We start from the raw sequence: 27,933 nt of genomic DNA, 5'->3' as shown, positions 1-27,933 counted from the left end.
ATCCATCCTCCTTCCTTCACTCTATGGTATGTCTTCACCACGGCAATAATGAGGGAGAGCATGTTTACCATCAGCAGGCGTGATGGAGGAGACCACTGGAGTGTAGTCCGAGGAGTAGTTGAAGGTGAGAGAAGGAAAGGTCACGGAGAAGACCTCAATGGTGACGTCAGCGCTTCCTTCGGGGTGAGGAGGGGTCAGGCAGTCGACTTTCCTCGGGGTGATGCCCTGAATCTCGCACTCTTTTCCATCGATTATCACGATGGTGTTGCCGGGAACGAAACCGTTTCCTGCGATGACGAGACGGGTCCCGCCCTCCGTGCTGCCTACCTCGGGGGTCAACGTGGCCTCGGCCACCACGTTGATGGTACCGTCACCCGAGGCCATGCCTTTGCTCCTCACGATCACCACCACTTGTTGTAGACCCGCCGGGAGGGCGGTGACCTGGGCAGTGATCTGACTGTCAGTCACGGTGAGGACCTCCAACTCTTCAGAGTCGACCAGGACCGCCACTCCCGCCTCCTGTTCGCCAAACCCTGACCCCGAGATGGTGATGGTGGTGGAGGGCTCAGTGATGCTACTTGGCGAGACCCCCAGGAGGGTGGGCGCCACAGACGAGGAGTAGGTGAAGGAGCAGTCGGACTGACAGGCTGCGGCGATCCTTCCTGTCTGGAAGTTGGCGCTTCCTGTTTTGGGCAGCGACGGCAGAGTGTCGCACACGATCTCGGTGTACGAGACGGTCACGACCCTGCAGGGCTCACTCGCCAACGTCACGTGTCCTTCGGAGAACCCGGAGCCGTGAAGCGTGACACGCGTGTGCCCGGTGGAGCTGCCGACATCAGGCGAGACGGAGTCGATCACGGGCAGCAGTGCGAAGCGGCGGTCGAGTTCTTTAGGTACGGCGACGATGGCGGAGCCGAGATTGTTCACATGAACGGCGACAGGAAACGCAACAGCCACGGGGAGTCCACTGTTTGCGCCGAGCTGACAGAAGATGTCAGTGAGAGAGCTGTTGATCACCTGGCAGGGCCGATCACCCACAGTCACCTGTCATACAGCAGAACAAACAGTCAGGTATACAAACACGGGATCAGCACAAAAAACATTTACACCGCTGAGAGGACTTCTCACGTCACTCACCTCCACGGCACAGGCGGTGTCGGTGAAGTGGCTGCCGCTGATGTGGATGACTTGGTGGTACGTCCCTTGGTTGGGAGAGATGGAGTGGACCTCAGGGGAGGCACAGGAGACCATGCTGAAGTTGAAGTTTTCTGAAGTCACTCCAGGGTCCAGGCACTGGGGGGAGACTATGCACCCACTGGTCATGACACCACTTGACCCTTCTGGATGTACAGTAGATAGTAGAAGAAAAGACACGTTAAGTTATTATGGGATGTTTATCAGTTATTGAGAGAATTTAGAAGAAGAGTTGGACTTGAAACTGTTGCCAGTTAATCTTAAATATCCGTACAACTCGCTCAGACATCTTGAGTGTGAACTTGCCTCCGGGTCTGTGATGGGCTGTGATCCCTCTGAGACTGACGGTGACCGGGAGATGTCTCTCCTCGGAAGGTCCGACTATGACAACGGCCTGTAGTTTGCGCTGTTTTGCCGCATCGACGAAGCCGGAGCTGAAGTAAGTGGTTCCGGGCTGAGTGAACTGGTATCTGAATTTCCCTGTGGAAGACAACGACGTTGAAAAACCTGATTCACGGTTATGACTATCATGTTTTTTTTAACATTCCACCCTTCAAAGAACAACTTATCTTATCTTCACACTTATACTTATGTCTCATACATCAAAGCTGGTCCCATGATGACATACATCTGGTATCTACTGTACATCTTCAACATCTTCATTTTCTTCTAACTCCCTCTATTAACGAAATATTATCAAATAAAGACTAGAGCAGATTTATCCACCACTAAGGGGAAACTGTTAGAATTTTCCAATTTCAGTGCCTTGTAAAGTCCCATGGGCTCCGCTGCTGAAGTACTGGTTGTCATAGGTGGTGCTGCTGGGTTGAGCAACACTGAACACGCTGTAGTGATTGGTCATCTTTCCTACAGCCTTCCACTGCCACTCCACTGAGTCCCCGGGATGCAGTGAGAGGCTTGACGGCTGCCAGGCAAATCCACGTCCATAGTCTGGCAGAGAAAAGACCACGTTAAACTAATGTTTAAAATGACCTTCAAAATCAACCCAAAAAATTAAACATCACTACTGCTTTATTAAAAAACAAAACCTATGAATAAACATAATTAAAATGATGAATTAACTCCAAATAAATAATATAATAAATAAACTGTAATAGTACATTACAATACATTCAATTATTAGGTTGATACTTAAATCCCTTGTCGGATCAAATTGTTTTACACAAGTCACTGATTATTATAAGTAAATAAGTAATTATTTGTAAAGCGACGTTCTCAGGCCAGGGTCACAAAGGCCTTTAACAATCAATAACAATACAAAGTTAAAAATGCATACTTTAAAAGGCCAAGACGCATAAGACAAACACAACAGCCCCAAGAAAATTAAGAGAAAATCGTAATGATTGGATCACGAGAAAATTTTTTAAAAGTAAATAAATAAATGGTCGTTTATTAGAGATTTTGTAAACTTTTCTTTCATGTTTTATTACGATAAAAAAATGGCGATTCTTGAAATGTTGAACTGAACTTTTAGTTTATGTGACTATAGTTGCACAATAAATAACATTTTATATTAATTTGGTAAATGAAACTTTTCATGTTGAATCAGCACTAATTTCAATGTAGCCAAGTTTGATGTTGGCAACACTTTGTATTGTGAGAGGTTGGCTAGTTTTTGCAGCTTAATTAAAAAAAAGACGTTGTTTTATAAGTAGCAAATTTCAGTGTAAACAGAAGTCTTCCTCAACTAATGAACCCTGTAACTCACTCAACAGCAGTTCACAGAGAACTCAACTATTTTTAGAGCAACTTTTGTGTCTCGTGTCACACGTTCCTTGCTCTAAGGTTTTGGAAGAACAAACCTGTTTGTGGCAAGAGTGTCAAGAGTCAGACTTCACAAGTAAACAAAGAGATTTGGAATTCAAAACTACCTGGGTGGGATCCTTGGTTTGTGACCAGGAAGGTTTTCCAGTCGGGTTTTGTGACACACTGCAGTTCTTCCTCAGAGGCAGCTGTCACCTCACACTCTACTCCACCTGTAGCACACACACACACACACATACACACATTAATATGCAAATGAAACCCTAGGCACACCCTCACACACAGTCGACGAGTACCTGGACGAAAATATTGAGTGGAGGGAAATCAAAAGTGGCTCACCAAAAGAGACTGTGATGTCTGTGATGTTTTCGGTGAAACCTGATCCGGTCAAGGTCACAGTGGTTCCACCGTACAGTGAGCCGACCCTGGGGGTCACGCTGGTGACCTCAAAGACGTACGTGATGGATGTGTTCAGGCCCTTGCTAGAAAAAGTCAATTAAAGTTAATTCGACAGCTGTTTCCGTTGTCAAGTTTTAACTTTTATTGAATCACTAAATAATGAAATAATGAAATCATCTATATTCATTTGATGATTGAATAGTTAAAGAAAAGGTATATTTTTATTGAATTAGTTTGATTAAAATCAATTATAACATCATACTGTTTTTAAATCTCTAATCAAGAATATTAAAGTTCTTTATTATATTTAAATAATCACAGTTTCATGTTTGTTGTATAAGTAGATTGTAAGGTATAAGTAGAATCGCTAAAAATAACTCCTTATTTATGTTTTTAATCAGTTGATCATAATTGCTTTTACATGTTCTTGTTAAAGTACATCAATTGTAATTTTGTTAAGTTATTTTCAGTTGATAAAAAATGCAAAAAATGTTAATAAACATAATTATGTTATAGTATGAGATATTTGTTTGGTTTAAACGCTTATCTTCAGTTCGATAAAACACATATGTCTGTAGATTGCTGCTGACTAAGATGGTGGTGATAGTTCTGAAGTTTCCCAACATCAAAGCAGATGTTGAACATGTCTGTCTCAGACGTCACTCGCTATCCAAAAAACATCAGCACATGCTAAGAGAATGTTTCAGAAACGTCCTGATAATGGATCACTGCTCTTGTGAACGACGGAGAAATCTACCTGAACCGAGCGAAGCCATTGTTCCCGACCTGCACGTCGACCTCGTGTTCCCCTGGCGGCAGCACGGGAAGAACACACTGAACGTTTGATGGCGTCCATTGTGAAACGACACATTCCTTCATGCCAATGAGCACGGCGCTGTCGCCGCCAGAGGTTCCTAAGTTCGAGCCAACGATGGTGAGAACTTGAGCTCCTGGACGGAGGAAGGAATAGTGATTATAGAATAGAAGTAATGACCATTTGTTTTTCTTGATATTTGTGCAGACAAATATACATCGTACATATACGCTACAAGCCAGACAGAAAAGAAAAACACATTCCAGAGCTTCAATTTGGTATCATCAATGAATTTTCAAAGCAAACACTATGAGAACTAAGAAGCCATTATCAAGCATCTTCTATGAATCTGATCTTGCTTTCATGCCTGAGATGTTCCCATCTTAATATGTGGCTCATTATCTCCAGACTGCGGGTTAACAGGATTTACAGGAATGTGTCAGAGCGGTCACGATGAATTAAACCAACATTTTATTTGTCTGCGGTGAAGCAAAGCAAAACAAACAGGTACTGTTTTGTTCTCGTGTTGAATTAAATCTTCCTGTCAATCAAAGTGACACCAGCTCAGTGTCTGGGCGTCTAAACGTCTAATTTGTTTCTCTGGTGTTGACAATTGTAGGATGTCATACAATAATCTCTTAAGCTCTTCCCTCTAACTCAGTATCCAATCCAAGAACACAAGAAACTTTCCCTTCCAACCAGACTTTTCTACACCACTTTCCTAATTATTTATTGAATATATTGCAGTTTTCTATCCATCCTTTATTAATGCATTTAACAATTATAGTTTATCTCCTTCTAATATTGACATTTATCATTCTACACAATGTGTGCATAAAGTTGTTTAGGGGGTTTGTTTTGGTTATTCAACTTTTGTAGGTGTGAGCTACAGTTGTGTTAATATTGTGTTTATTTCCTGTGGTTCTTTTGTTCAGGTTTAACACTTGTTGTAGTTTTTCACAGCAGTGATTTTGTTTTCAATTGAAGTAGTGTCTATAATCGTTATTTCTGTCACGTCAATGTGTGGTTTCGTTAAGATTACTAATGTGTTTTTGTTTTCCCTTTATTTCTGTGTTATAATTACTAACCGTGTGTTTTTGTCGGTTTCAGTTATGATTATTTATGTAATTGATTTGCTGCATTGTCTTGCTACTCAATAAATTATATTATTTTCTGGTCCTTGTGTTTGTGGGCCTGTATTCATTTGCTGGAGGTTTCTACGCGCAGGGTCGTGGGATTACATCTTTAGGTGCAAGTCCTAAAGTGGCGTTGTTGGATACCGATTAAAACCAGTCCACCGTTACTCCCCGGGCCAGTGTTTAGGATCGGTTACATATTTTCTGGCTAAAAATAACCATCCGGTTACATGTGGAACATAGTTTATGTTTCCTCATTGAACAATTTAATGGTTACATACAATTCAATTCTGTGTAGATAGCAGTACGGTTACATTAGTAATGTACGGTGTATTACTCTAAAATGTATCGCCATTCCTGATTCTCCCATGTTTTTTGGAAAAACAAACTTGTTAATTTTGATATTTTTTTCTTCAGAGGTTTGTCTTCTTCCTGGACAACTTTTGATTTTTACTTCTATGTGGAAATTTTATTTACATTTCAATAAGCTCCTTGCCAGAGAAATCATCAATTTATAGGGATAATATATTTTTAAATATATCTCTTGAACATTATCTTGCATTATAACAACAGTATAAAATAGTTTATCAGGAGAGGAAAGTTGAAGGTAAAAGTAAAACGACTGTATTATATTTTATTTTTCTTAAAAAAAACAAAAAAACAAACATTTATTCGCTATCTTCATCTTTCTTTCTTTCTTTAATAGGAGCCTGTCACTATCCCGGCTACTCGGGGTAAGAGGTAAGTACAGACCAGACCAACAACTCACACCAACGTACAACTTGATTGATTGAGTGATCGAGCTCTTTATGTTCTAGGACTGTGGGAGGAAAGCAGAGTGCCTCAGGTAGAGGTTTTTTTAAATCCAATAAAGACTAAAGATGTTCACATTCCAACAGGTGCTGAGGAGAGAAAGTTTTTTCGAGAGGTGTCGAAATCATAAAAGAGTTGAGTGACAGTAATCCAGTCCAACAAAAACACATTCATCCGGTCTTACGTGTTCACCAGACCGAAGCAGCTTTTAAAAACAAAGGTTCAAACACTCGTCTGGCGTCGCTCTGACTTACCGACGAGAGTGGCTCTCCCAGGACTCAGGTAAGTTATGTGAGGGGTTTTCGCGGCGTCGTAGATGAAGGAGCTGCCGGCGCTCTCAGTCATGGATCCTTCTGAGACCCTCACTGTCGCTGAGCCTGCAATTGCCTGCAACACCAAGTTCTTTATTAATGTGTTTCGTTTAAAAGATCCGGAACATTCTTCTTTTGAGGACCACGAGTAGGATCTAAAGATGCATCTCATCAGTCAATGAACTCAGGCATTAAAGTTGGTTTGAAGAAAGAGCTGAGCTAAGGGGAGAACCTTATGGTTCTTATCTCAAATACATGGTTTAGATCCACAAAAGAACAGTGCAAATAAAGGTACAAAGTTTACAATGGGTTTTCTTTGTTGGATGGACTCTCTATGAGAGACAGATCTTTCCCTCCAGGAGCGTCTCAGAGTAGAACCTTCACTCCTCTCCACTCACTGCAGCCACTTGTATTGGCACATACCTAAGTGCTTCCCAGAAGCCTTTTTGGTGAAGTGCTCTGGGATTGTCAAAGTGGCAGGTGGCGACACTGTCCCTCCATTGTACTGGAGTTAATTCTGACAAATGTGTTCTCCTGGCAAACACTCTGGTTTCATCATCCAATGAATCCAAAACATTCATTTCTTAGGTTTTGCTTGGAGTTAATGCAAAAATGCATGTCTACGCTAATGCAGTAAGGACTGGAACTGAGTTGTTTTTAGACTTGTTTCTTTTACAACAGTTTTAATGTCGAGGCTTCGATACAAGATGGATGTTACAGACGAGCAGTATGGAGGTATTTGGATGTTTTTAAGTGACTTTTTGGACATAGATGAAGACGATTACAACTGTGCTCCAGTCGTTATTAAATAAACATTAAACCTTTTTGACTATAACTCTAAAAAGAACAGATTACTATGAAAATAATCCCAACCTTTAGTCCACATGAGGGTGAGTAGAAAATGAGTGAAATTTTGTTGACTTATAACTTTAATCAATGGACGTGTTGTTGTCCACATTCAAAAAAAGAAATGAAATCAACATGTTCTCCACTTCAGGGATAAGATATCATTTTCCATCTTTAACATACGGGTCTGGATTGTGAAAAATAAAAAAAGAAGGACTTGTGACGCACCTCTGGTGTTCTGCACGTGAGTTTCTGATCAGTGGAGTGGACCTTGATGCACTCTTCACTGCCGACAGTCACCGTGCTGTTTTCACTGAAGCCAAATCCATCCACGGTCAGCAGCGTGCCTCCTGTGGCCCAAGCAGAAGCAGTTATTCTTCGATGATACTGGCTAATCATTAGCTAGCGGTGGATTCTTCACCTGCCAGACTTCCGGATGTTGGTGAGATGGAAGAGACGATCAGCTGGTAGGTGAAGCTGAACAAGTTGCCGCCAGCGTAGCGAGAGTAACCGAGGGAGGGGAAGTTGACGGACACCTTGTGAGTGCCGGCACTGGACCGTCCCAACCTGCAGATCTGCTCTTCGTCTGTACAGAGTGTCAGCTTTAATAACGTTCATCGTGACTCAAATAAACAGGGTTCATTTCACACACCTTGGATTTCCTCAACGACACACTCTGACTCCCCCACCATGATGATGGCCGACTCGTTGTTGAACCCAGCACCAGTCACGGTCAACAGAGTGCCGAGTCCATTGGAACCTGAAGCAACATGTGTTAGGCGCTGGTACGAATCCCGAAAGTGTGTGAGTCAATCTGCTGAACCTTGAGACGGGCTGATTCCCGTCACGTATGGCGTCATCTCCTCCGACCACGTGAATCCACAGTCCCCGGTGCATTTAGAGGGAATCTTGTTGATGTACACTTCCACCTATCAATCATAACAAACTTCTTTTACAGAAATGGAAAACCGCTGCAGAGCCACCGAATGTGTCACACAAAGACAAAGGGTTCTGGCCCGGCAGGACTGGGTAGGACCGTTACGGGATAACAAGTAATTGTACTGGAAACTAAACACGACATATCCCTGAGGTCAGTTATTACCTGTGGTTCCTTTTCCATTGTGCGCATGAAATCTCCCGACAGTGCTCGTAAAAACATCCCCCCTGCTCTTTTCCATTTGGCAAACACTTCTACGTTCGGGCCCACGACCTTTGAACTGTCGATCTGCGTTGGAAGTAGTGGATTATTTGGGTTGAGCCTAAACAAGTCGGTACTCTTCTTCTCTCACCTGTAGCAATGGCTGCATCCCAGGACTTGTGACCCAGTTAATTTGCCAAATGGGCTTTCTGCAGGTTCCTTTCCAATAAACATTCACTTGGCCCATTTGCTTGATTCCCTCCAGCATGTACTTCAGGTCCTCTGCACTGATGTCCACCGGCACTCCTGAAAGATGTTTTAGGGCCCCACAAAGAATTAGCAAGATATTCAATTTAAATTCCCATTTAACGTTATTTTCATTCTTAAAATGATATCTTTAAATGATTATATAGATATAATTAATGATAATGTAAAGTGAAGCCACATTTAAGCCCAATTGTGCACTTGCTAGCTTAGATGGTTGTTTACAGTTATTCTGAGTATGATATGTAAATGTTTTAAAAAAAACATTTCATTATTCGTGTTGACATGAATGTGTGCATTATGTCTCATATCTACTTTATCTTGTTGGTTATGTAATGGTAGAGATGAATTGTTCTATGAAAAAGCCTGGGATTTAAGCTTGAGTTAGGAATATGTAGGTTATACAGTATATGTCCTGCATAGAAATGACTAAAAATAATTTGGATTAGTTAAGTGTACCTGGTTTCATAGAGTACTACTACACTGGGCAGCAAAGCAAACATTCTTCAGTCTTATTCCAGTGCTATTTGAAACTTTTTTCAACTACTGGAACTTACCATCAGCTCGGCCACCATCAAACTCAATGTTAAAAGTGCCCTTTAACGCCGGGGTGGCTCTGTTCACATAGGTTATATTGACAGAAGCTTCGCCAATGTTGAAATAGGCCATGTCCTCAGTTGGCGTTGTATCCTTTAAATAAAGCACAAAAAGCAAACATAAGTGATAGCCAGTAAAAATAGTATTTGGCAAACATATTTAAAAGCTAGCAATGCTACAGAAGCTGATCTGATGTGTGTTTTTGATTGGAGCTCAGGTAGGCAAGAAAAAGTTCAGTTCACTTCCCTAAAAAAACTGAACTCATCTGACTCAAACAGATCATGTTAAGTTCTCTCAAGGACGACCTTCTAAAGCCAAACAAGTTTCTCGAAATATAGAAGATATTGGTCATTAGAACTTGGACATGCAAATGGACAACTAACAATACAGAACAAATAAAAAAAAGTCCTAAGACTGAAATCTGGAACTAGTTTAAAATATGATGTAAAGTAAGGGGTTATGAGCGCATTAGTAGATGAGTATCAGTGTTGCAGATCTATAGGTGAAATGCTGGTTCTTTCTCTATATGATTCTGAAAGGTGAGATGTCCAGGACACCGTGGGCCCCTCTATGAATGAAACTAAACCAGCTGGCCCTCGGCTACTTCAGGATTTCACTCAGAAAGTCACATGTACAAATCCAACAGTGTGCCATCAAGTCTACAAAGAGAATCTAAAGGGGAATCATCCAGCCTGAGGTACTGGTAATAATGTGACTGTTTTACAATCAACGAAGGATCATTGGCAATAGATCATGTTAAATTATAAAGATAGCTGAATGATTCTGTGTGAACTTTGACAGGACAAATATTGTTGTTATTATCATTAATAACCAAAGACTCTTTTACCGTCATGAATCCCATTTTCATCATCGGGAATCCATAACCACAGTCCACAGCAATGGCGTCGACCACATAAAGGATTTGGGAGGGATCCGGAGTTCCTTGAGAAACCGTAAGTGTTTCCAAGGAAATGCCAATGTTTTCAAATGGTGTTGGTCTCCTCAACGTATGAATAACTGTAATCAAATTTGTTTTCAGTCAGGGTCACATCAAGATTCGTACAAAAAGAAAAACATCAAGACAATGTCACCATTTGGTTTATTTGTCGTCATCCGTTTCCCAATATAAACAGCATCCACGTGGAAATCCTGCCCTGACGAGTCCTTGTAGAGATAAATTTCTTTGACCGTGTGTTCTGATCCAATAAAAGAATCCTGGAGAAAACCTCCCATGTTTATGCACTTGTAGCTCCACCTGCCCGTCAAAGATAAAGTTAATGTTTCAAGACAAAACACTTAAACTTTCATGTACTGACGTTTCTTCGCTATTGAAGACGCTGTTAAACTTCTCGATCTGTTCGGTAACCTTTCCCTGAAGGTCCTTGTACGTAAACTTCATCCCAATTTCATCCTTTAGGCTCCCCTTGTACGCCAAGCACAGCTGAGAGCAGAGAAGTCAAATGATTTCAACATGTAACTTCAATAGAACTATTCATTGTCTTACCATGGGAAACAGGTCGGTGGAAATTGCTCCGTACCCTTTTTTAGAAGCATCTAAATAACCGTCCATGAACAGGATCTGCGCGTTCTTAAGAGACCACCGGCCACAGAAACCGGAGTTCTTCACTGGGGTTCCTTTTTCTGGACTGTTGAACTGAGAATGGTAAGAATGGAAAGCGGGTCTTGTTATTGATGGATTCAAATGACGATTCAAGCCACTGTCGTATTGCACTGACCTGAGAGTTGTCGCCTTCGTAGTCTTTGAAGAATTTAACATAAGTTCCTTCAGGTTGCAGGATTTCTTCTGGACAACCAGCTTCCATAAGGTCAAGCAATGCTGTTTCAACCTGCTCACACAAAAGTACCAAGTTTACAGTTCATGTTGACCTGGTGTTGTACACAAGTACACAACTATTATCAATGCTTTTAACTGCCTATTTCTTTCTTGGTAAGAACATCAGTTTTGCTCCATGCATCAGTACCGTTGTTTATAATGATCCGACTACAGCTATGCTATTTGTCTGACATCAAGGTGTAGTAACTAAAACAAAAACTCTGGCAAGGCTGGTTTTACTGGTTTCCTTTGGACCCCCTCAAGCTTTGGGGAAAAAAGCGACATATTCAAGGAAGTACAGAATACTGTGATAAGTGTGATGCATTCATATCATATTTACTGGAGTCCCACCTCTGAGGCAGGTGCGTTATATTTGATGGGTTGGGTCTGTACACCGTCCCAGACCAGAGTGAAGGTGGACAAGTCACTCTGTCCTTTGGTGATTTCACTAACAGAGATGACCGGATCGGCACCGGAGACGTAAGAGCTAAGCATGTCAAAATCCCCTGCCGGCGAAAGAAGACAGCGTTGATATCACAGTGCGAGCGGCCATTTTAACGCCGTCTCCGATATTCACCTCTGACTGAGTTGAACACGACAGTGAAGTCCACTCCTTGACTCCGACCCACCCTGGTGACCTGAACCATGTCGGGCTTGATGCTCCACAGACTGTTCAACGCGTCCTCCATGTCTGTTGCTGATGCACTTACCGCGATTGGACCTGAGGAAGACGAGACAACCGTATTTTAAGACATAGGACGTATTGAAAGATCTGGAAATGCCAGTAGCAGCGGACGACTATTTAAGGTTCAGCTATGTTAAAATGATTACCAGTGCGTGCTGCTCCGTAGCCCAGCACAAAAAAGGTACTATCACAAAAAGGGGCCGTGCACATGCTGGTAACGCTGATCTTCTGCTGCTCCTTCACTGCCGTGGTGCCGGTCCAAGAATTAAATAGGATTTCCTGAACCCGACAAAAGGAGCATGATGATTCGCTCTGCAACGTTTCAGGATGTTATCTGCAAGTGTTTACCTGTTTGAGGTCGGCAACATCGTAATTGGCAACGATTTGCTGAATCGTATTCTCAGCGTCGTCCGACTGTGTTTCTGTAAATGGGCTTTTGGTTCTGTACAAGGCCAGGTTGATGTGAGCCAAACCCCCGTATTCTTTCTGCAGATACTCCAGGTAAAGACTGCATAGGGACCATTCAGTTAAAGATCAAGAAAGTCAACACAATCGTTGACTAACTTTTTTACTTACGGTTCACCTGCCTTCAGAGACAACACCCGCGACCTCTGCGAATGCAAGTGCAGATAGCTGGCTACATAGCGTGGCTGACTGGCAATTTTCTCCTGTTGGGGAAGTCATTGAATTATTAACGATCACCAGGTGAAATCCTTAATTGTTCAATGAATCTGCTATTGCGTCGCATAAAGATAAATTAGACACATCAATGTAGATACATTTTTTGTATATATACTTTAATCAGCAACAACTCATCTCTCGATGATGATGTTGATTTAATGCTAACTTAACACCCAAAATGGAAATTGTAAGAAAATAAAGGGAAATATTGACAAAAACATGAATATAATTAGTTTATAAAAGTTAATAAGTTAATGAATGTTCTTTAAATGAGATGAAAAACATATAAACTGGTATAAAAGAAATTGCATTCAGTTGCGATTTGATGAAGAATGGTTAGAGTTGCTGAAATGAAACGATTTTTAAAATAATCGCTTCTCATACAGACCAAACTGTGTCCTGGGGGCCATTTGTGGCTCTTTTATCAGATTTCATGTGGCCGGCGGTTTTCATTAGAAACTATGTTAGTTAACCAGAGAATATAAGGTATTTTAAATCCTCAAAATGTATAAGTTATATATATGTATATATATATATATATATATATGTATATATATATATATATATATGTATATATATGTATAAGTGTAAGTTTATTTATGACAACATCAAAAGGAAATCACCGCAAAGTCACGCTGGTAAGTATAGATGCTAATTCCTAATTACTGACAATGTGACAGTGTGGTCAAAGATATAGGAGCTTTTATTTTGAAGTTCTGAATGAGAAAATGCGTTGTTACTGTCTTTACTTTTTGACCGTAACTTGTTTTCACTGCATTAAATGATGATTAAACTCTTGTTCTAACACATTAACTTTGAGTGAAAAAGCAGTGGATCTATGATTGACCAGCATGACCTGTACCTGTATGCTGATGGATCCATGTTGGAATATGGATTCTAAATGAAATTATTTAACAGCTAGTTCTTCACGAACCTTGAACTCGGGCTTGGTCGAGTTGCTCAGGTAAAGCTCGCACTGGTCGTCACAGTGGAGATAAAACTTGTAGTCGTCGGTTTTAGGCGGAACGAAGAAGCCTCGTGTCCGAGTGCTGAAATAGTCTTCCTCCTTTTTGAAGGTGTACGGCATCTGCTCAATCCAGAAGGTCCGGTATCCGGTGGTGTTCTCGTTGAAGGTCGGGATGTCAGACAGCGCCTTCCACCGAGTCTCGTTCCACATCTCCACCCTCAAGCCTCTGCTGCCTGGTTGACAGTGACGATGGAAGAAGAATGACTTTAATATTTTCTACTCTAATATACAATGAAGTCAATAATTACCAATATATTACAGTATAATATCACATTTCATTTACGTACAGAAGGAAATAGAGTCAGATAATACTATCTTAGCCATAGAAATTAATCAATGAGTCTTGTGTGAAATAACTTTGTAAATAAAGTTCGACTTATGTATTCATGTGATCATACAACCTACAAACAACACGGAATGAAGTGGGACGGTCTCACCAGGGAAGATGCCAGTTTCTGGATGTTGATTCTCCGCAGTAATGCAGACGATCTGGGTGTCGGTGAGACTCACGATGGAACACGGTAGACCTGAGGAGGACGGAGTTCAGCACGATGTGCGTTACATGACGGCTGACGCGTCACATCGACATTATTTCGCTCAATCCACAGTTAAAACATCAACGAATCATACGGCTTCTCAAAAACCTTTGTCCTGTCCGTGATAAAATGACAATCCACACTATGTACTCCTTACCACGTCCAGAATTCTTGGCAGACAGACAACATTTTTTTTAATTTTTAAACATTTGAAAATGTGAAAAATATAAGCTTTGTGTCTTTAATTACAAGAATTTCCCTTATTAGCGCCAACAACCTCTATTGAACAGAGAGCAACACTTTATTAACACTCGTGTTATCTCTTGGTCAAGGTGATCCGAAGCCCCGAAAACAAATGCGTTTGTGGTATCCCTTGTGTTGTCTCAGAATCTCAAAACATGACAATGAATTTCTATCAGAATCAGAAGGCTTATATCTGTTGAGCCTCATTCTAGGTAATGGAAAGCAGGATCAAGGTAGAAATTCATTGTCATGTTTTAAGGCAGAAATATGTTAGAAATGTGTGTCTGGAAGTGTTTTTCAACTGTGAGATTTTTCTTTTGTCTGAAAGAATGTGTGTCGCGATGCAAAGGCTTATCACCAGGGCTCTCGACGGATCGCTCATCTGAGACTTTTGTCTTCTCTGAACTGTTGTCACGTTTTCAGAAAACAAAGCTTTCCCTTGTTGAGATGGTTACCTCCGACCAGGACACGTGCAGGGTGGTCTGTTTGGTCGAAGAAGTGTCCATGAACGGTGATCCGGGTGCCGCCCATCAAACTCCCCTCGGATGGTGTTACAGCTCGTATCTCTGCGGAGCAACATGTTTAGAAGATCATAGGTGATGAACGAGTGAATGAGAACTTACCAGCGTACGTCTGAAACATCCCTAACTTGTCGTTAGCAAAGATTTTGTAAGACGACTTGTCTGGTAAACTCCTGTTGACGGCGATGAGGAGGAAAAAGTTACGAGACACAAAAACAACAATATGATGCATTTCAAAATTACCTTCCAAATAAACTGTCAATGATGTAGCTCATATTCTGGGCTCCTGTTCAGAGGCGATAAGCAAGAAAAAAAAGTTACATATGTGGAGGAAAATGACGTCCAAATGATCACAAAGAAAGCTGTAACAATAACACACTCACCAACATAAGTTCCTGACACCATGCAAGTTATGCATCCGCTATGAGATGTTTCTGTATCCAGCTTCAGCCCGTACCTTCGGGTGACAACAGCTGTTTAGCTCAGAATCTGGTTGTTTTTAACCTCAATTTTTCTACAATCATCTTGACAAAAATAGGATTTTGCATTTTCACACTATTATATATGATTGAAAATATACACTTTTTATTTTTAAGTTGTTTTAATTTATTTCAAAACAGGTCATCTTTATTTTGAATGTATTTTTTAAATGGCAGCTCTGTTCTGAATACATAAGAGGTTTTTTGTACCGATTATAAACCTTTTTTTAGATTTATTTTTAAGAACACAAATTTTTGTTCTAAATTGTCTCTGTGAGTGTGTGAGTGGCTGTGTTGGACCCCATTAAGGGAATAAGGGACAGGAAAATCAATGAACGATAAACATTTTTGCTTTTATTTTTTCAGGCTTTTCTGGAACTCCTGTTGTGTTATCAGTTTTATCTTGATCTTTAAAGTATATACTTTATTGAATATTGTTTTGATTGTTTAAGCGCTTTGTGACCCTGGTCTGGAAAAGCGCTATACAAATAAAAATGACTTACTTACTAAGTTATGACATCATCAACGTAAACCCGTTGTTTCTCATGGTTAGAATTTCATCTTAATATTTGAATGCTACTCACAGCTCATCTGAGTTTGGTCGCAGCAACTCACAGGTCATTCCTCCCATGTACGCTCTGGTGATGACAAGTCCATGAAATCATTGATTTGATGACTCGCGATTCAAGTTTCCTGACGTGTACCTCAGAAATCTGGCGGCGATACCGTTGGAGCTAACGGCAGTGTTGCTTCCATAGACGTCGGTATACATCCGTCCACATGCCTGCACCGTGCTCTCTGCAGGGTTGAGTCATTTTATTAAGTCTGCTTAAGTGCTTTTTGTGACTATAAAACAAATACGTTTGTGGTATCCCTTGTGTTGCCAGTGCACAAAGAAATTTAAAATATATAAATTATGCCTTTAATACTTGATTTTTTTTTTTATTATCACATGAGAACCAAACAAATGATTAACCATCCCTAACACATCATAAATAAGAAACCATTTTTTTTAATGTAAATGAAGCAAATTAAAGCTGCTCTCTTAGCTTAGCACAGCTAGCATTCTGCATGGCCACAATAAAAACAATTAGAGACAATTTTATCCAAAAAATGGTTGATTTTTTTTTTTAGAATGTCCCTGAAAGAGTTCGTACTTGGGAGGCCGCTGCTGACGTTCAGTCTGTTAATGGTGGGTGTGCTGTACCAGACCACCTGTGGGAGAGAAACACTTGTTATTGTTGTTGCCTTTTCCTTGATTTTCTGGAACTCCTGTGTTGTTCTCAGTATTATCTTGATCTTTAAAGTTTATACTTTTTTGAGTATTGTTTTGATTGTTAAAGCGCTTTGTGACCCTGGTCTGGAAAAGCGCTATATAAATAAAAATTACTTACTTACTTACTTACTTTTATTCAATGAACTCCTAAAGTTGCAACAATTGTACAGTAAAGTTCATGATTACCGAAACAGCTTTTTTTAATTGGTCATCGTTTCATCATCTATGGACAAGCCTGAGTATATTTTTCTGTTTTCTCGTGTCATCTCATCTTTCAGGTTCAAAAACCGGACTGAGGTTTTCACATAATCTTCATACTTGTGTCTCTGTGTTTAATGTCTAAGCAAAATTTGGTTAATATTATTATTTTTACATTATTCTTGCAAATTATTGAATTGTGATAAACATTCAATCTATTAAAGTTATTCCCCCATTATAGCAAGAGATACTTGAAGCACTCTTGTCGTGAAGGTTTCGCGGTAAATGGAGTCACGAGCTGAAGCGCAGATTATTTTGAATAATAATTGGAAAATAAGAAATTATTTTGCAAGACCACAACAAAATGCATTTCATGACAGGCCGAGTGGAATTTGTGAAAAACTATCCGTAAAAGTAGCCCCGGGCCAAACTGTGTAAAACCAAATTTAAGAAGAATTACTTTCATTTTACAATTACATTATTGAATTAAATAACTCAGGAAAGCCGTTGATACAACTATGACATATGATTAGTGGTCACGCTGTAAGTGTAGAAGTATTTTTCTGTTTTCTCGTGTCATCTCATCTTTCAGGTTCAAAACCAGACTGAGGTTTTCACATAATCGTCATACTTGTGTCTGTGTTTCCTCAAGTGTTGTGGCTCAGGTGTGCTGCTGTCAAGTCTACCTGGTAACAGCTGTTTATCTTTGACCATCCTTGAACATCATTGAACTCATGAATTATTTAGAGATGAGTTGCATAGGATAGTCAATGTACTATTAGCAACTTTAGGCACGAGTGTTGGCCACCAATTAAAAATCAATATTTAGTGTGTGTTTCCGTTGCATGGACTCACATAGAAACTGCATTTGTAGGACTTGTAGTTTCCGCGACACTGCTTTTCCACAGGCACGTGGACGCCGTTCACCGTGACGTTGACCCAATATTTGCCGCTTCTCATCTCGCTGCAAAGATCAAGCCCAAGACTTTTATTTTTCCCGCCCGATTGTGTGACACCGTGAGTCAGCGAGCTACCTGGTTTCACAGTGGATCTGGTGGTCGTGTGTGGAGTCTCGCTCCACCCGGCAGCTGAAGCTGTAGGAGTCGGTCATCAGGGTCACGGTGATGCTGGGCTCAGCGTTGGGGTCGAGCTGTAACTTATTCTCCAGCGAGAAACCTTAAGAAGAGACATCTTTTATGACAAGCACAAATAATAAAACAGAGTTAGAGAAAAATAAACTTTACCAGCTCCAAAAATGGTCACTTTTGTTCCTCCATTCAAACTCCCTCGACGTGGTTGAATGCTATCTATACGCAAGTCATCTGTGAAGAAAATGAGGAAAAACTAATGTGTTCTGTTGTAATTCAGAGAAGTATCATTTTGAAATATTGCTACTGATGGAATTCTTACTGCAGCTGCAGCAGGAAAGCACAAGAAGCAGAGCGGCGGCTCCGACCAGCCACTTCATCTTGTCGATTCCTGCAGTCCCACGATTTCTTTGGTGTCTCACTTTGTGACAACTTTGAAGAAAAATCGCAATCGTACTATTTATCATCTTTAATGTTTCTAATTTTGAGCATCTTTGACAAATGTCTCACATGGAATTAGCACCAAAAATATGAAATCACAGCCTTAATAACGGACTTCGCTTTTCTTACATAAGAAAAGTTCTTTAATAATTTCAATCATGATTCATGCATGTTGTGGCTTTCACAAAGACTCTATTTTGACATCACCAATTAGCCTGGAGGAGCCAAGGTCTCAAGTAGAAACAAGCTTTTGTTTGGGTTTTTTGTCAAGTAGGAAAAAAAGCTCTATTTCCGAATGGACAGCGAAACTGTCACCTCGTCCTGAGGGGAGAAGGTTCTGATGTCACAAATTGTTTTGAAAACGTAAGCCTAGTGTAGAACATGAACCACTGAAGCTATACTGTTCCATCTACCCAAAGTTGTTTCTTCTGACAGCCAGAGTGGATTACATATCAACACAATTATGGTAGGAACTTGTTGTCTTGTCTCTCCAAGATTAAACCTATGGCTGCAACAAAAGAAATCATTTCATCAGGCCACAGTTGTTCTATATACCTTTCCTCCTTATCTGACTCGACGTTCCCATCACTTCAAATAAAGAACTCCTCCTAAACCAACATTTCTAAATGTTACGTTGGAACACCAAAACTGAGAGTGCAAGAGTAGCAACACGGGTACACATTGTTGGAATGATCTCGTGTTGTAATTGCATCTTCTATAAATGTTGTCTAAAAAGCAGTGGTTGCTGGTGAGATTCTTACCTGCTTCCATGGATCACCTGCACTGAGAGCCTGCTGCAGCCCGGCTGCTGCTCCTGATACAGACTGGACTCCACCTTCCACCTGAGAGTGGGAGGAGACTGTGCTCCTATCTCAGCAATGTTCTGTGGGGCAAAACATGATTTCACATCGGACCATGAGTAACAATTACAAAGACGGGAAACATGAAGTCAGACTTTCGAAGAAGTGATGCTATAAAAAGAACAGACAAGACAAGTTATTTCATCATTTCACTTTTGATAAAAACAGTACCCCAATTCTGAAAAGAATCCTGATGAAAAACTCTTTGAATAACAGGATTTTTAAAACATTTACTCTACTTTTAATATTAATGTTTAATGTTAATTCATGTTTATTTTGACTTACTGAGATCAAAAAAGCAATTAAAACCCAACACTGGAATTGTTTGTGGTAGCAATGTTAAATCCCATATAAATAATGAATAAAAAACAAAACAAAACAAAATAAATAACATTTTTAAATGTATTGTACTGGTATATTTGTAATAACATATTTATATCGGTTGAATACGATGATAGCTGGATATAAATTATATGTGATTAAAGCATCTAATGTGAAGCAATAATTATGAAAATTTTATTATTAGAACTAAAAAATAATTAAGAATTATTCTCTACTAGTAGTATTAGAAAAAGACAAAAGTGGAATTGTTTGTGATGACAAAATAAAATGACATAAATAATTAAAAGAATGTGAATTAAAACAAAAATAATAAGAAAACCAAATATATTACTAATAATAATAATTAATAACAACAACGTAAGTTTATTTTCTATATGTTTAATCTTTTAGGGATAACACAGTTTTTCTCTTTTTTTTCCAAAGTCCATACAAGGTGGTTAAGTTTAGGATAGTTTGTAGAACAAAGCTATATCTTTAAAGATATGGTTTTCAAGTGCAACACTTGATATTACGCTGGCATGGATTATTATTTCAAAAAGTTCTTGTTCAAGCTCCAACTACATTCATCTTGTGACAGCTTCTGAGCTCAGCTGGAGCCTTCGATCTGAGAGTTCTTGCAGGACTTCCTCACTCCAGGCTCAGACTCAACCATCAGCATGTTGAAGCCTAGTGATGACATCATAATCCTCACATCCCTCTTTCTCCCGTGACACGTCTACACCAGCGTCTGCTGCTCTTAAAGAGTCATTTTATCACTTCTCACTTGGCTTCTGCTCCGTCCGTGGAAGTCCTGCAACAACAATGTAGCATAGGATTAATAACGTTGGTAAAGTAAGAGAAATCTCTGAATCAGCTGAAAATAAAGCCGAAAGATTTAGATTTAGCATTTAGACCTTCACATAAATACTGATCAGAACATTTCGCATTAGATCTAAATGAAAGATGGCACCAATAAATCGAACCATGGCGTTCCTCTTGGTACAATACTGGGCCTCTTATTATGTCAACAACTTCATGAACGTCATCAAGTATTGAGTTTTTCTTGATTACGTCAGTTTTAGTTCCTCTTTTTTAGGGGTTTAAACCACAGATCTGAGTAAAGATTAAGTCATTTTTATAAATAGCAGCGGGCTGCAATCAAATTTGCTGACCCAGTTTTCTGTAAATTGCATAAGAAACATGAAATCATATGTAGCTTTTCGTCACAGCCAGCAATCATGGAAGACGATTGTAACCAGCCAGTGTTTGAGGGACACCATCGGCCACGAAGATCATTTACTTGTAAATAATGTGCCTTAAAATAAAACGTTGTTTTTTCCCTGCCAGCCCAAGACTGCTTATACTTCTTCCTAGTCAAAGGAGAGCGAGGGAAGGATACTGACTTATCACGAGGAAATACAGGAGTAAAGAGCAGAGTAACAGTAAAAGAAAATATCACTGAAGACATGTATTTCCAGAAAATCCACTCACATTGTGCAGATTTGGGGATTTTTACCCGACCTAAAATACTTCTATCTATAGACTGAGATACTAACAAACCCCTACAGAAAATCTCATCAGACGTTTTCCAGCCTTCCTGTCAACATTTCATGACAATGCCATTGAAATCCATTCATACCTTCTACTTGTTTTGTAGCAACAGAAAGATGAACCTCTGGACAACGGCAACCTTACATGTTCTAAATAAAAAAGGTGTGTCTCCTGCAACACTAGCCTTTAAAGAGGCATTTTGATTGACAGACCATGTTAATCAAGTCAGTCGTGGGAACACAAAAGTATAATTGGAGAGAAACTGGAGACTAGTAAAAGTCTAAAGAGATTAAACCCTAAACACAACAATTAGAAATATAAATAATATAAAGCAGAGGACCTCAAAATTTTTCCTGGGAGGGCCACATAACTATTTCCTTCCTCAATTGGGGGTCAGTTGGTCATAGAAAAAGTGCGATGATCAAATGTATTGGTTTTTTTTTTGAAAGCCACACTTAATAACCATCTCTAGATTCTTCACAGGGAAGAAGAAGTGGAAAACGCTGTTTGTGATATAAACAAATAACCAGATAACCCTCTTTTGGTTCTTCAAAGAAAAAGTCCATGGATTTTTTATTTATATAAGTCACCCTCTGAAAATAGGTGGTCCTATATTTTTGGTCATGCACTGTATATGAAAAAAAAACAACCAAATGTGTCTCTGGTATTGTTCTGGTATCTGCCCGATACAAATACCTTTTAAAAACATAGAGGTATTTAGATCTGATATTGATAATAGGATGTTTTTATTTATTTTTGTCTTTGAAGAAACCCTATCTGACAAGCAGCCACTGAGAAAAGGGTGATTTATGTACATCTACTTTCTCAAAGGTAGTTGGGGAAATATGGATGATAAAATGAGATGAGGTGAATCCACAAACCACCTGCCGTTTATCTCAGATGTATTAACAGTAAATGTTTCTGTCCTCGACTCCTGACCATTAACTGATAACAATTGTGAACCCATTGAAACCCCAGGGTGAGACAGATCTACTCGTGGAACTGCGTAGTTCCTTCAGAAGGAGAATCTCTGAACTCATCGCTGTGACATTGATCACATTCTGTCGTGACCTAACCATCATTTCTCAAACGTGATCTGCTGTCACGCTTCACAATACAAAAAGAGGGATAATTATGAAGTACATCGTGACAGTTTGTCTACAAAAAGGCTTCAGTGGAAACACAGTCTCTGACACAGCAGGTATTTCCAGTATAATTTGAGGCTCATCTGTGAAGCTGTGAGACCATCTTGAGTACAAAAGAAATTAATCGCTCTGATAATCTGTTGTTACCTCTGTCCACAGATTCCAGACCAGGCGCCACTCAGTCACCAAGTCTGGTTCAACTTTGTATAAGGAAAACATCAACTCAAAAATGAATATGATATAGATGAGCTGTGGTTGTTTATCCTTGTTTTGTTTGGACCAAATGTTCCCACCTTTCACTGTTAATAGTGTATTTCGTTACTTTGATTTACTCTTAAGAGATTTTAGCAGCAGAATCTTTCAACACAGGGCTTTTGTTGCGCTACTTTTGGTCTTTTCCCATCAGAAACATGTCTATTTCTTGCATATTTAATTATATTTTTCCTTTCACTCAAATCTTTTCGAGGCCCCCTTGGTGTCCTTCACTTTGAAAACAACTGGTCTAGACTGATTCAGATCCATTTAAAAAAAATGTAAACAATATAAAAGTAGCACGCGGTCAAAGTAGGTATTTTATTGGATATTTATTCAAACCTGATCACTTTTTCCATCTATATTCTTTGTTATAAAAACGAATACACAATTTTCCGTTATTTATAAAATAGGTTCATTGTGTACTAATAGCTTAAGAGACTTTATTTGAGATTCAAGGATTTCCTTATTTGCATGAATATGTTTAAATTAGAGTCTCTTTATTAATTAATTCACCTCCTTGAATAGTAAGTAAAAAACAAGCTGGTCCAGAATTAATCCAACGACAACAAATGTTACATTTTGTCTGAGTCAATATAAACAGTTGAAATAAAAATGTATTTTTAAAAAAGTGTAATTATCTCAACTTTCTCCGGAAATGTCCCTTACATCTGAAAAGTTTTATACATTTTATAATTACATCTTACTTTACACGTGGCAACTTATTTTCCATTTACACCGTATATAAAACTCTAAATTGTAGCTATCGACAGCTGTGACTGAATGGAAATTTTTCGGTTCACCTTTACTGAGAGTGTTGTTGAAAGTGTTGCATGATGGATTCATTCTGAGCTCATTAGATCTCCCAGCCAATCACCACATCATAAAGGTGGGTTTTTAAATGTTTGACAAGACTGACAGATCAGATTAAACGCTTCTTTTATTCGTGGAGTTAAAGAAGCACGATACTAGTTTGAACCCCCAGAGAGAGTGCACCTGATTAAGCACTTCCCTATTGTTTTGAACATATATTTGTTAACCATTTTGTAACACTTGTTTTCCTTGTTTATAATAAGTTAAAAGTGTTTAGCCCTTCAATTTTCTTTTTTTGTTAATCTGTTTGGTTATATTTTTTTTTTGTTGGCATTTTTCTTTTGTTATTCACCTGCCTCTCTTGTTCTTCGGGTGCTGAGCTCACAGTGGTGGGTCGGTGTCGAGGTGGTCGTGTCCCTCATGTTTGCTGTGTCTTCACCTGGTTGATATGGTTTGAATCTTTGTGTGTTTTTGATTCGGATTCCCCTCTTCGTTCGACTCATCCTCCTCTGTGGGCCTCAGCCCTGTTCTTGGTTCTCGACTAGGTGTCTTTTAAGGTGTTTTTACTAAGATTATGATTAATAAAAGTATTTTTGTACAAAATGACCTGCGTCTCTATAACTCCCGAGTGGACCTCAGTGCTCTTATATAAATTATTTCCTTGGTGCGTCAAGGGTGGCGTTGTTGGAACAAACAAACTCTAAACTAAGGCCTATTAGCCCCATCCCTGTGACCCTGGCCACAAATGCGATCACACCTGACATGTGATCAAGTTTCTCTGATGCCCGTAGATGCCAGATCTTGTCTACCTGACTGGGTTAAAAGCCGTGTCACAAACTTTTTATGAGAAATCATGAAGTGGAATGAAGTCTCATATCTTTCTACCTGACTTGGTGAGGACAAGTGTCACACTTCAAAGGCAGGTGATTGTCTTTTCACTTCCTGTCTGGATTTTATCTGTGTTCCATCTAAAATGTGATACAAAAGTGATGAGGGTTGAGGGTGGAAATTTTGCTTCATAACTGAAAAGTGAAGGCAGGTGTGTGTGTCGCGTCAGTGGCTTTCCTGGAATTAACTTGATGCGCTGAACTGTATAAATTGAACCACTGACTGAACACGTGTAGTTATTACAATAGTCTCAGGTGCGAAGCTAAAATACGTGGTACACAATCTCAAAAACCAGGACATTTAGAGGATTTAGTAACGTCCCACCTGACAGGACCAAAACATTCCATCGTACTCTCCTGACAAAATACATTTATTTCCCTATGAAGACGTCGTTTAAGGGACCGCCCTATAACAGATGAAAATTTAAAGGAGGGGTGATTTCTTTGGATAAGAGTCTTTAAAACTCCTTAACTAAAACTCTTACTTCACCTATAAAGGTACTACACACAAACTTAGTTCTTCAAACGTCCGATTGAAATATTTTCATGAACATTTTGCAATAATAATAATTAACTGAAACTCTGATGGACACGACATTTATGTAACTTATGAAAGACATCCACATTATTTTACTTCACAGGTTACTATTTCAAGTTTTACTTTAACAATCTTGTATATTAATATTTACATTCAATATTTCGTAATAACTCTGAAGGCAACCAAATGTATATCACTTATAAAGGACCATTTCACTAGTCATTACTTTTTCATTCATTTTATTTGTCAGGCCAGACAGCTTCCAAATAAGGAATGTTCCTGGTAAAAGTAGACATGTGATCTCCTTCATTAGAAAAAAAAACCTTCTGTTGATTATTTAATAGATCATACAGGGGATTCATTTTATTTTATATCACGAGTAAAGAAAAACTACTTATACTAAGTTTTGTAACCCAGCACATGTTGTGAAACTCACCATAGTGGGTCGACCTTGATATGAACTCTGGCCTAATACAGTAATTACCAAAGCTATTGTCCGCTGAATGTTTAAAGCGTCATTCTTTAACACTTCTAAGAAGGAACACGATGCCGCTAACAACTACCGGTACGCAAGAAAAAAATACCTCTGTCAATAAGAAGTATAATTACAGCCCCAAAAGATGTTTATTTTTACCTTGATTGACAGCATCAGTGTCCCGTTTAAGCTACAATCTCAGCTGTGATGTAAGCACTTACCCATCACTGTCAACATGCTCCTCAAACCTCATGTTCTCACGAACATCACTCAAACAGGACAAAGGACGGATGAATGGTCTGACATACTTCAACGAGAACATAGATCTCAATGTTAAGCTGGTAAAAATTACATCGACAATTTGAACAATGAGAATAAAAAAGAAACATACAAGAAGATTCAATGTCAGTGACGTAGAAACAAACAAGATTCTGGTTGAGCAAGATTTTTTACAATTAAAGCAACACATTTTGGACATTCTCGGATATTTTAAGATGTTATTCTCACGTCAGCTGGAAAGAAGAGACGAGGAGGCATCATAACCAAAAATAGGCATTTTATTATGAAGAAAAAAACAATTACACAAAATGAAGAGAGGTGTTACTTATTGAATGAATAATTTATCTTTATATATTCTCTTTAATTTATTCTTTAAGTAGGATGTATTTATGACGACTGAAGAAAATTCCTTGTTTTTACGGTTATAATAAAGGTGGAAAGATTTGTCAAAAGCTACATGTATTTGTTCATCGATTTTATTTATTTTTTCTATTTAAGTGGTTTAATAAAAGATGTAAGTAACCTGTTACAGTCGAGTCTAAATTTTCTTTGGAATTTTGCTTTCAAAAAGTCTGTATCATTTTAAAGCCAAGAGGAAAGTTTGAAAGGGTTGAAGCTGTGAATGCTTAGGTCAGTGGAAATACTCAGATTGAATTAAAAATTCGTCAATACAGTTACACCCCTTAAACATACTTAGGTATTACAAAAATTAAATAAAGACTATACCCATAAACACAACTTAAAAAAAACAACCTTAGATGGTTTGGTAATGATGGATCTACTGAAGTGAATACAAGTTGAACAATGAATCACAAAGTCCCGTGTTGAGCTAGAAACGCTCGGATTCTCTGCAGAAGCTCTTTCTTTACGCTGTCTGGCACCAGCGCTGCGTAGAGGACAGAGAGAGAGAGAGAGAGAGAGAGAGAGAGAGAGAGAGTGAGAGAATTTTAAGAATTTTCTTTTTCAGTACTTTTTTTTCATTTGCATATTTATATTTATAGTGTTGCTATAACCCATACATTTTCGCTTAAAGCTTACTGTTAATCAGTGGTTAAATCAAATATATAGATGCAATAAAAAAAATTCCAGCTCATTTAAAATGAATAAAATGCTTTTTTTTTTAAAGCAAAGTAACAACCGCATACATCGAGTCAAGTCGACTCAATAGTTTTGATTTCATTTTGTGTGACTGGCCTTTTCTGATCACATCAATTTACATTTTCACCATGTTGTACCCGTTATACTGTAATATGATGTGTTATTCTGTATGTAGTTTTCAACATCTTTATATCTAAATAAATATGTACAGTATACACAATTAAATGATAAGTGACCCTGGTCTAGAAAGGCGCTATATAAATAGAGATTATTATTATTATAATTATTATTATTATTATATCACATTTTAGTGCCTCACGAGGTAACAGCGCCCTCGCATGGACAACTTTAGTGAGAGCGCAAATCTGGAGGATTTTCATTAAAGAAGGATTTATCTTCAGGTGAACATCAGTGAAGTTGAGGCTTTGGAACAGAAGGTCATGGGTTTGAATCATTGTGAGTTGCATAGGATAAAGACATCAGTTCATTTAAAATGGATTGTAAAAATGGTTTACTGAACAAACCTCTTCCTTTGGGTGTGATTTCTGTTACCAAGTCCTCCACCGTCACGTGCTCGAGGCCTTTATCCCGGATCACATCTGAACAACACAATAAAGTTCATCAGTTATTATGAAGATGGTGTCTTAGAAAATAATCATAAAAAAAAGGAGAAATATCAAAAAGTACAATCACAACAACATACTGTAGATCCGATGGTTTTCAACAAAATACAATTGATAACAGCAAAAATATTCCAAGTTAACACTGGAAAAGGAAATAAAATAATGCTTTAAGGAAAAGGGAAAATACACAAGTAGACACATGGCGAGAGTCGATTACGTTACAAACAATCATTACCTTTACAGTGAACTTTAAGCTGATCTTTCCATCCACATTCCACCAACTTTCCACGGAGAAGTTCTTTTAACCTGCCAAACAGGTTTAGGACATTTTTCTCATGAAATACCAAGAACAGTTTTCACAGCCCTGGTCAGAACCCCCGCATCTTACCGCTCCCGCTCCCCCATTTCTATCAGCTTCTGGTTGATAACAGTCTTCACCTGGGCGTCTCTGTTCATCTGGTCAAAAACATTACTGTTTTAAAGGTTGTTCGTTCAAATAACAACAATATCTTTTACAATAATAATAAAAAACCGGTACCTTTCTCTAGAGATGATGTGCCGGGGAACACGTTGTCCCACCACAATAGCGCCCCCACTTACTACAAACAATAGTTCCGCTTGCAAGAAATCCTTTTCAAACGCTTTTAAAATATGACAAAATAAACGTTTTTTTTGGTGGTGTTTATTAACTGAATAACGTTAATTCATTTGATTGAACAAAAATGCTTCAGGGGAGAAGCTATAAGGAACTCAGTTTCCCATAAACCTACAGGTTGATGTGTCCT

At 39.0% G+C, this 27,933-nt stretch overlaps 2 protein-coding genes across 2 annotated transcripts in view; both read right to left on the bottom strand.

Moving 5' to 3' along the window:
- pkhd1l1.1 (PKHD1 like 1, tandem duplicate 1) overlaps window positions 1–19,082 on the bottom strand; it is a 38,076-nt gene extending 18,994 nt beyond the window's left edge. Inside the window, exons 1-39 of the mRNA XM_087787068.1 lie at window positions 19,068–19,082; window positions 18,188–18,297; window positions 18,022–18,099; window positions 17,812–17,953; window positions 17,633–17,741; window positions 16,461–16,518; window positions 16,008–16,101; window positions 15,888–15,941; window positions 15,208–15,281; window positions 15,068–15,110; window positions 14,927–14,997; window positions 14,759–14,869; window positions 13,962–14,051; window positions 13,432–13,697; window positions 12,393–12,484; window positions 12,165–12,324; window positions 11,963–12,095; window positions 11,709–11,852; window positions 11,483–11,637; window positions 11,034–11,144; window positions 10,802–10,951; window positions 10,614–10,738; window positions 10,389–10,552; window positions 10,145–10,314; window positions 9,258–9,390; window positions 8,588–8,742; window positions 8,401–8,523; window positions 8,122–8,227; window positions 7,951–8,058; window positions 7,720–7,884; window positions 7,527–7,648; window positions 6,396–6,528; window positions 4,136–4,328; window positions 3,319–3,461; window positions 3,087–3,191; window positions 1,960–2,145; window positions 1,501–1,674; window positions 1,138–1,340; window positions 69–1,044 (exon numbers count right to left, since the gene is read on the bottom strand). Of these exons, the coding sequence (XP_087643194.1) occupies window positions 69–1,044; window positions 1,138–1,340; window positions 1,501–1,674; window positions 1,960–2,145; window positions 3,087–3,191; window positions 3,319–3,461; window positions 4,136–4,328; window positions 6,396–6,528; window positions 7,527–7,648; window positions 7,720–7,884; window positions 7,951–8,058; window positions 8,122–8,227; window positions 8,401–8,523; window positions 8,588–8,742; window positions 9,258–9,390; window positions 10,145–10,314; window positions 10,389–10,552; window positions 10,614–10,738; window positions 10,802–10,951; window positions 11,034–11,144; window positions 11,483–11,637; window positions 11,709–11,852; window positions 11,963–12,095; window positions 12,165–12,324; window positions 12,393–12,484; window positions 13,432–13,697; window positions 13,962–14,051; window positions 14,759–14,869; window positions 14,927–14,997; window positions 15,068–15,110; window positions 15,208–15,281; window positions 15,888–15,941; window positions 16,008–16,101; window positions 16,461–16,518; window positions 17,633–17,741; window positions 17,812–17,953; window positions 18,022–18,099; window positions 18,188–18,245 (5,677 nt within the window). The 5' untranslated portion in view covers window positions 18,246–18,297; window positions 19,068–19,082. The remainder of the gene's footprint in view (window positions 1–68; window positions 1,045–1,137; window positions 1,341–1,500; window positions 1,675–1,959; window positions 2,146–3,086; window positions 3,192–3,318; window positions 3,462–4,135; window positions 4,329–6,395; window positions 6,529–7,526; window positions 7,649–7,719; window positions 7,885–7,950; window positions 8,059–8,121; window positions 8,228–8,400; window positions 8,524–8,587; window positions 8,743–9,257; window positions 9,391–10,144; window positions 10,315–10,388; window positions 10,553–10,613; window positions 10,739–10,801; window positions 10,952–11,033; window positions 11,145–11,482; window positions 11,638–11,708; window positions 11,853–11,962; window positions 12,096–12,164; window positions 12,325–12,392; window positions 12,485–13,431; window positions 13,698–13,961; window positions 14,052–14,758; window positions 14,870–14,926; window positions 14,998–15,067; window positions 15,111–15,207; window positions 15,282–15,887; window positions 15,942–16,007; window positions 16,102–16,460; window positions 16,519–17,632; window positions 17,742–17,811; window positions 17,954–18,021; window positions 18,100–18,187; window positions 18,298–19,067) is intronic.
- Window positions 19,083–25,687: 6,605 nt separating this feature from the next.
- LOC148083865 (transcription and mRNA export factor ENY2) lies at window positions 25,688–27,717 on the bottom strand. Its single transcript, XM_087785828.1, has 5 exons — window positions 27,687–27,717; window positions 27,537–27,604; window positions 27,384–27,454; window positions 27,050–27,124; window positions 25,688–26,313 (listed from the first exon to the last, which is right to left on the bottom strand). The coding sequence occupies exons 2-5, from the start codon at window positions 27,602–27,604 to the stop codon at window positions 26,237–26,239; spliced, it is 291 nt and encodes a 96-aa protein (XP_087641954.1). The 5' UTR covers window positions 27,687–27,717; the 3' UTR covers window positions 25,688–26,236.
- Window positions 27,718–27,933: the final 216 nt, after the last annotated feature.

This window comes from Callionymus lyra, chromosome 3, assembly GCF_982586985.1.
Source record: "Callionymus lyra chromosome 3, fCalLyr1.hap1.1, whole genome shotgun sequence".
Lineage (NCBI taxonomy): Eukaryota > Metazoa > Chordata > Actinopteri > Syngnathiformes > Callionymidae > Callionymus > Callionymus lyra.
This window is presented reverse-complemented; position numbering and strand designations above follow the sequence as displayed.